The sequence below is a fragment of the Salvelinus sp. IW2-2015 genome, unplaced genomic scaffold (assembly GCF_002910315.2).
Source record: "Salvelinus sp. IW2-2015 unplaced genomic scaffold, ASM291031v2 Un_scaffold3950, whole genome shotgun sequence".
Classification (NCBI taxonomy): domain Eukaryota; kingdom Metazoa; phylum Chordata; class Actinopteri; order Salmoniformes; family Salmonidae; genus Salvelinus; species Salvelinus sp. IW2-2015.
Genome location: NW_019945224.1, coordinates 12,407 through 21,376, shown reverse-complemented (window position 1 = coordinate 21,376; position 8,970 = coordinate 12,407). Strand labels below are relative to the sequence as shown.

General features: G+C 44.1%; 1 protein-coding gene across 1 annotated transcript in view; it reads right to left on the bottom strand.

Annotated features, from left to right (window-relative positions):
- LOC112076714 (protocadherin Fat 3-like) overlaps nt 1–6,210 on the bottom strand; it is a gene marked incomplete at its 5' end in the record, with an annotated part of 32,694 nt that extends 26,484 nt beyond the window's left edge. Inside the window, 2 exons of the mRNA XM_070441427.1 lie at nt 229–504; nt 6,071–6,210. Of these exons, the coding sequence (XP_070297528.1) occupies nt 229–504; nt 6,071–6,210 (416 nt within the window). The remainder of the gene's footprint in view (nt 1–228; nt 505–6,070) is intronic.
- Between the last annotated feature and the right edge of the window lie 2,760 nt (nt 6,211–8,970).

Genomic DNA, 8,970 nt, shown 5'->3' with positions numbered 1-8,970 from the left:
GTGGGTGGGTGGGCGGGGTGGGTGGGTGGGTGGGTTGGTGGGTGGGTGGGTGGGTGGGTGGGTGGGTGGGTGGGTGGGTGGGTGGGGAGTGGGTGGGTGGGTGGGTGGTGGGTGGGTGTGGTGGTGGGTGGTGTGGGTGGGTGCGGGTGGGTGGTGTGGTGGGTGGGTGGTGGGTGGGTGGAGTCTGACTGTGTTTGGTGTGTGGAGTTCGGGGTATCAGTCTCTTACCATGACAGTGAGGATGTGCTGTGCTCTAGCCTCGTGGTCCAGTCTCTCTGTAGTATACACCGTGCCAGTGTTGGGGTCAATACGGAACAGACGCAGGCTGGAGGGGTCGATGGCGCTGTGGAGGGAGTAGGTGAGACGGTGGCGCTCGTCACGGTCCGACGCTAACACCTGGACCACCTCTGTCTCCGGGGGCGTGTCCTCAGAGATGGTGATGTCATAGGTGGGCTGGGAGAAGACAGGYGCGTTGTCGTTGTTGTCCAACACTGTGATGTGGACCTGGAGAGGAGAAGGAGAGAGGGTTGTTGTGGGTAGGGTTAGGCCAATATGTCATAGTACTACAACACACAAATGTTTTTGTCTTCAGTCTTCAGTGGGAGTGAAGGGTAGGCCATAACATATACAGTCGGTCAGATACAGCACAGTTCCGTGTCATACAGTACATATTTGCGAGTCTGTCACAACTATTATGTGAATAAGACGTTTTTTGCAGTTCATGTACTTATATACACCATGTACTGTATATGCCAATCGAGACATATGTTCGCTGACGTGCTTGTTGTGTGTCATGTCCTGTGTTGACGGTTGATGACTCATGGAAACCTTGTGAGTCACAAACGGCAGATTCCCACCGCCGATGACAAAGGCGGTTGCGTTGCGTAAGAAGGGCGTATTGGGAGGCCAAGGGCAGGGAAGGCTAAATATAAGACAGAAGCAGCAGAGGTCTTCCTGCCGGTGACCAGCGGAGATTTCCCCCATTGGGCGTCACACTGAGGCTCCATCTGTGATGTTGAAGAAGGGAACTCTGCACAGCCTCTCATGACTGGCTCTACTGTCAGCACGTCTTACAGGTGTGTATGTGCGCCGTGTGTGTTTCAGTGTTCGTACAGACAGTGGCAAGTCAAATTCAAGGACCTTTTCAAGCATTAATATTGATTTTCAAGGACCATCAATTTGTAATAGTTCCTATTATGCAATTGTTTCTAGTCGCCAACAGATGGCAGTATATCGCCACAACCTCATGGGAAAAAATTATTAACTTACTATTTTTTATTTTATTTTACCTTTATTTAACCAGGTAGGCTAGTTGAGAACAAGTTCTCATTTACAACTGCGACCTGGCCAAGATAAAGCAAAGCATTTCGACACATACAACAACACAGAGTTACACATGGAATAAACAAGCGTACAGTCAATAATACAGTAGAGAAAAGGTCCATATATAGTGTGTGCAAATGAGGTAGGATAAGGGAGGTAAGGCAATAAATAGGCTATTGTGGCGAAATAATTACAATTTAGCAATTAAACACTGAAGTAATAGATGTGGAGAAGATGGACGTGCAAGTAGAGATACTGGGGTGCAAAGGAGCAAACAAATTAAATAACAGTATGGGGATGAGGAAGTTGGATGGGCTATTTACAGATGGGCTATGTACAGGTGTACAGATGGGCTATGTACAGGTGCAGTGATCTGTGAGCTGCTCTGACAGCTGGTGCTTAAAGTTAGTGAGGGAGATTATGGGTCTCCAGCTTCAGTGATTTTTGCAATTCGTTCCAGTCATTGGCAGCAGAGAACTGGAAGGAAAGGCGGCCAAATGAGGAATTGGCTTTGGGGGTGACCAGTGAAATATACCTGCTGGAGCACGTGCTATGGGTGGGTGCTGCTATGGTGACCAGTGAGCTGAGATAAGGCGGGGATTTACCTAGCAAAGACTTACAGATGACCTGGAGCCAGTGGGTTTGGCGACGAATATGAAGCGAGGGCCAGCCAACGAGAGCATACAGGTCTATTATACATACTATACATACTATTCATCACTACCTTACAAGTTCTACAAAAAAATAAGTGTTTCACTACTTATTTACTACATACATGAGTGGTAAGTCAGGACTGATGATGTTGACTGATTTCCTTATATGAACTCAGTAAAATCTTTGAAATTGTTGCATGTTGTGTATATATTTTTGTTCAGTGTACATAATATTAAATTGTATTTATATTTAAATTGTCTTTATACCGTAGACTACTACATTTTAGCTCCCAAAGAAGGCTACCCCAACACATAATGACATGAAAGTGAGTTCTGACAGTTGTCTCTAAAATGTAATAGGATTAAAGACTCTCTCAGGGGACCTTTTTTACATTTTAGGGGACACCACATGGGTCCCGGACCCCAAGTTTGGGAACCATTGTACTACTAACCTCTCTCCCTGCTTGCTCCAATGCTTCCCCTCTCTGTGTATCAAATCAAATCAAATTGTATTAGTCAAATGGGCTGAATACAACAGGTGTAGACCTTACAGTGAACTGCTTACTTACGCGCCCCTAACCAACAATGCAATTTAAAAAAAACAAGGCTATGGATAATAAATAAAAGTAACAAGTAATTAAAGAGCAGCAATAAAATAACAATAGCGAGACAATATCTCCTTTGCCTCCTCCATTGCAGCCTGACTCACCACTGTCTGTCTCACTACTCTTTGTTATAAGAACTTATAGTAGCCCATCTTTTGATTCTAGCTAGCTTAATTTCAGTCAGCTGCTCCTGCTGAGGTCAGGCTCTGTTCAACGTTAGCTTCTAACTTCATCCTTCTAGCCAGGGGGGATGTATTGTACACCCACAGGGATTTAGTCAGCACATCTTGCAGGGGTGTGTAGGGACTGTGATGTGTGTGTGTGTGTTGGAATGAATAGCAAGGGGGTTTGGACAACGTGAACAGGTACCATCACGCAGGGTGTGACATGGCCTAATGGACCGACTGAGACAGAATGAGCTACTCAGTCTGAGTAGAGAGTAGAGTAGCTGAGAGGGGATGTTTTTGGCTTCCTGTGCTCYAGCTAGCTATTAGACCTCTGTACTTAATGAGGATACCCACTGGGCACACACTGGTTGAATTGCGCTGTCATTTCAATGAGATTACGTTGAACCAACGAGGAATAGATGTTGAATTGACATCTGTGCGCAGTGGGGTGGCTCTCCCTGTCAGGGCACACAGCAGTGAAGCTCAGTTGCAGTTCCCTCCAGCTATCATTCTGAACGAACAGAGGAAGAGAGAGAGCGATGRAAGGGGGAGGGGGGAAATTGAAAAATGTGATGTGAGTGAATGTGTGAATGTGTTCATAATAATCTAAATCTATAGCATTATCACTATCAGCATACTATCATGTTCACCAGGGAACTAGTTTCCCTGTCACATAGTCTCAGAATGCTTTACAAAAACTTTGCCATGCCCCGTAGGAACATGACAGACAGATGGATATGACAAAATGACTAAATACATATGAATATAAATGATATGTATGAATTTCTCCTTTACGCACGACTAATTCCTGGGTATTGAAAAGCACTGGCCCTGAAAATGACAACGGAGGGAACAGGTAGAGTGACATATGCGTGAAACGGACTGTCACAGGGAAATTATAAGGTGTCTTGCAAGCACATTCCATATGTCAGCGCAATCCCTTCTGCTCTATAAAAATGCTAATCCATTCTACTGTGTGTGTGTGTGTGTGTGTGTGTGTGTGTGTGTGTGTGTGTGTGTGTGTGTGTGTGTGTGTGTGTTTGTGTGTGTGTGTGTGTGTGTGTGTGTGTGTGTGTGTGTGTGTGTGTGTGTGTGTGTGTGTGTGTGTGTGTGTGTGTGTGTGCGTGCGCGTGCGTGTGCGTGTGTGTCCTGTTCTGCCACAGTCACCTGCATTTAACTCACAATGAACACACATTGTATATGACATGACATCTAAAAGAGGAGAGAGACACATCGCGTCCTTGACCAGAGGAATTAAACGCGGGGGAAGAGAGTGTTCCGATCACTCTGATAGGACTTTTACACGCCGTATGCCATCATTCATGTGACAATGTGACGGGCGCCATCCATCAAAGAATGTAAAGACGTTTTTCAAAATGGTTGATGGAAAAAAAAAGGGGGGGGAAAATCATTGGGAATGGGTGTGTAGTGTCTGTCCATGAAGGCGAGGTCTGTGTATGTGGTTTCAAATGTAACTATTAGAAGCACATACAGTACCAGTCAAAAGTTTGGACACACCTACTCATTCAAAGGTTTTCATTATTTTTGCTATTTTCAACATTGTAGAATAAAAGTGAAGACATCAAAACTATGAAATAACACATATGTAGTAGCCAAAAAGGTGTTAAACAAATCAAAATATATTTGAGATTCTTCAAAGTAGCCACCCTTTGCCTTGATGACAGCTTAGCACACTCTTGGCATTCTCTCAACCAGCTTCATGAGGAATGTTTTTCCAACAGTCTTGAAGTTCCCACATATGCTGAGCACTTGTTGGCTGCTTTCCCTTCATTCTGCGGTCCAACATCCCAAACTATCTGAAATATGTTGAGGTTGGGTGATTGTGGAGGCCAGGTCATCTGATGCAGCACTCCATCACTCTCATTGGTCAAATAGCCCTTACACAGCCTGGAGGTGTGTTGGGTCATTGTCCTGTTGAACAACAAATGATAGTCCCACTAATCCCAAACCAGATGGGATGGCATATCGCTGCAGAATGCTGTGGTAGCCATGCTGGTTAACTGCGCCTTGAATTCTAAATAAATCACTGACAGTGTCACCAGCAAAGCACCCCACACCATCACACCTCCTCCTCCATGCTTCATGGTGGGAACCACACATGCAGAGATAATCCATTCACCAACTCTGCGTCTCACAAAGACACGGCAGTTGGAACCAAAGATCTTAAATTTGGACAGGTTCCCACCCGTATGTCCATTACTCGTGTTTCTTGGCCCAAGCAAGTCTCTTCTTATTATTGGTGTCCTTTAGTAGTGGTTTCTTTGCAGCAATTTGATCATGAAGGCCTGATTCGGAGCAGTTGATGTTGAGATGTGTCTGTTACTTGAACTCTGTGAAGCATTTATTTGGGCTGCAATCTGAGTAGTTAACTCTAATGAACGTATCCTTTGCAGCAGAGGTAACTCTGGGTCTTCCTTTCCTGTGGCGGTGCCCATGACCGGTTTCATGAGCCAGTTTCATCATAGCGGTTGAAGGTTTTTGCGACTTTGACGTTCTTGAAATTTCCCGGATTGACTGACCATGTTTTAAAGTAATGATGGACTGTCGTTTCTCTTTGCTTATTCGAGCTGTTCTTGCCATAATATGGACTTGATCTTTTACCAAATAGGGCTATCTTCTGTATACCACCCCTACCTTGTCACAACACAACTGATTGGCTCAAACACATTAAGAAGGAAAGAAATTACACTAATTGACTTTTATCAAGGCAATTGAACTCGTTAATTGAAAAATGCATCCAGGTGACTACCTCATGAAGCTGGTTGAGAGAATGCCAAGAGTGTGCAAAGCTGTCATCAAGGCAAAGGGTGGCTACTTTGAAGAATCAAAAATATTAAATATACTTTCTTGGTTACTACACGATTCCATGTGTGTTATTTCATAGTTTTTATGTCTTCACTATTATTCTACAATGTAGAAAATAGTAAAAATAAAGAAAAACCCTGGAATGTGTAGGTGTGTCCAAACTTTTGACTGGTACTATACGTGGTTTATCATGTACTTTATGAGGGTGTGTGTGAGAGTGTCTGTGAGGGTGTGTGTGAGGGTGTGTGTGAGGGTGTGTGTGAGGGTGTGTGTTAGGGTGTGTGTTAGGGTGTGTGTTAGGGTGTGTGTTAGGGTGCATACGTGCATGTTTATGCGTGTTCAGATGTATAGGTGGTAGCAAGCTACAGAACACAATACTAACAGTGCCACGTTAACTTTAAATTACGCACGCCAAAATCAACATGTACCGGTAAGAGATTAGGCTCTTTCTGAGAATAAATAGAGATCTGACATGCTGCGTCTCCAGCTGCAGTACCTGTGTGGCTGCAGAGTTGGTCCCGTCCGTCACCTCCACAGTCATGTTGTAGAAGGAGCGCTGCTCAGCGTCAAGAGGCTTAGCGATGATGATGGTGCCCATGCCCTTCTCTATGTCAAACAGACTGTCAGTGTTACCGCCTGGCCAGGAGGGGGGGATAGAGAGCAGAGGGGTTTAGAGACAGATGAGGGGGACTGGTTTATTAATATCACACTCTCTTTTCTCTCTCACTCACACGCTCTTCTCGCTCTTCTCTCTCTCTCTCTCTCTCTCTCTCTCTCTCTCTCTCTCTCTCTCTCTCTCTCTCTCTCTCCTTCTCTCTCTCGCTTTACCTCTCACACACAAACTCTATCACACATAAAAATATTTTTTAATAAGTGTATGGATCTGTGATAGTGAAAAACAGAGAAGGAGACTGAATTGTGGGTGTGACAGTGTTGTGGGGAGTGTATGATCTGAACGATTCCTGGCTCTCTGCCAGGGAATACATAAATAGACACAAACACACAGAAATACAACATTACACACAAAAGTGCACACACATAAATGCTAAGTAGGGCGTGGGCATGCACAATCACTTGATCGACAAATACAAGTGGCTGTGTTGTACGGTGTATTTAATGTATGTATGGTATGTGTGATGTGTTGTTTGGTTGTGTGGTGTGTGTGGTGTGTGGTGTGTGTGGTGTGTGTGTGTGTGTGTGTGTGGTGGTGTGTGTTGCGCGTGCGTGCGGCTGCCTGCGTGCGTGCGTGCGTCGCGTGCGTGCGGCGTGTGTGTGTGTCTTCCTGACAATCTGTGAGTAATTACTTAGTGCAGACAGACCCAATGAGACTGTGACAACTAGGTCTTTCCCTCTTCCAAATAACAATTAAGAGACAAAGACCCCAGTAACAAGAGAGCACTGCAAAGACTCGACAAGACTGATTAACAGAGCCCTCAAAAGACTGATATTACAGAGCCCTCAAAGACTGAATTAACAGAGCCGTCACAAGACTGAATTAACAGCGCCTCAAAGACTGAATTAACAGAGCCCTCAAAGACTGAATTAAAAGCCTCAAAGAACTGAATTAACAAGAGCCCTCAGAAGACTGAATTAACAGAGCCCCAAAGACTGAATTAAAAGAGCCCTCAAAGACTGAATTAACAGAGCCCTCAAAACCTGAATTAACAGAGCCCTCAAATACTGAATTTAACAGACCCCAAAGACTGAAAATAACAGAGCCCTCAAATACTGAATTAACAGAGCCTTCAAATACTGAATTAACAGAGCTTTAAAGACTGAATTAACAGAGCCCTCAAATACTGAATTAACAGCCCTCAAAGGGGAATTAACAGAGCCCCAAAGACTGAATTAACAGAGCCCTCAAATACTGAATAAACAGAGCCTTCAAAACTGAATTACAGAGCCCTCAAAGACTGAATTAACAAACCGCTCAAAGACTGAATTAACAGAGCCCTCAAAGACTGAATTAACAGAGATCTCAAGAACTGAATTAACAGTTCCTCACAGACTGAGAATAACAGAGCCTCAAAGACTGAATTAACAGAGCCCTCAAATACTGAATTAACAGAGCCCTCAAAGACTGAATTAAAAGAGCCTCAAAGACTGAATTAACAGAGCCCTCAAAACTGAATTACCAGAGCCCTCAAATACTGAATTAACAAGCGCCTTCAAAATACTGAATTAACAAAGCCCTCAAGACTGAATTAACAGAGCCCCTCAAATACTGAATTAACAGAGCCCCCAAGACTGAATTAACAAAGCCCTCAAAGACTGAATTAACAGAGCCTCAAATACGAATAACAGAGCTTCATAGACTGAATTAACGAGAGCCCTCAAAGACTGAATTAAGAAAAAGCCATCAAATACTGAATAACAGAGCCCAAATCGAAATTAACAGACGCCTTCAAAACTGAATTAACAGAGCCCTTCAGATATCTGAATTAACAGAGCTCTCAAAGATCGAATTAACAGAGCCTCAAAGACTGAATTAACAGAGCCTCTAAATACTGAATTAACAGAGCCTTCAAAGATGCTGTTAACAGAGCCTCAAAAACTGAATTAAACGAGCCCTCAAAGACTGAATTAACAACCCATCAAATACGAAAGTTAACAGAGCCCTGAAAAGCTGAATTAACAGAGCCTGTGTCAATGGGCTCCAGCCGTGAATGGCCTGAGTCTGAAACGAGCCCACTAAGACCGGCTGTAATTAAACCACAGCCTCATTCTCTGCTACCTAATTGATTTAAATTGACATGTAGGCCTCACGCTGATCCCAGCTCACAGCTCAGAGTGTGGTGTGATGTACAGGACCGGAGTATTGGTGTGTGTTGTGTGTGTGAGGGTAAGAGAATGTGAGAAAGTGTCTGCTGTCTGCATGCCTGTGGTATACTATCAAAAACAAATCAAATATGTATGGCAATACACATATTTAGCAGATGTATTTGTGGGTGTAGCAAAATGCTTGTGCTTCCTAGCTCCGACAGTGACAGTAATATCTAACAATACCACAACAAAATGACACACACATCTAAAAGTAAATAATGGAAATTAAGAAATAATATAATATAGGACATAGTATAAATGAGTATGTGGTGTGTGTGTTTGTGTGGTGTGTTTTGTGTGTGGGTGGGTGTGTGTGTGTGTGTGTGTGTGTGTGTGTGGTGTGTGTGTGTGTGTGTGTTGTGGTGTGTGTGGTGTGTGCGCGCACTAGCTAATGTGTGGTGTGTTGTGTGGCACTCGTGGTGCAGACCAAAAGGGATTCCACCCCGGCGTCTCTGTTTAATAAAGCCATGGAACCTCAGCCCAGCATCAGCTAAGCTATAACGCTCCACCAACTGCAATCCATGTGTGGTGTGTGTGTGTGTGTGTGTGTGTGTGTTGTGTGGTGCGTGTGGT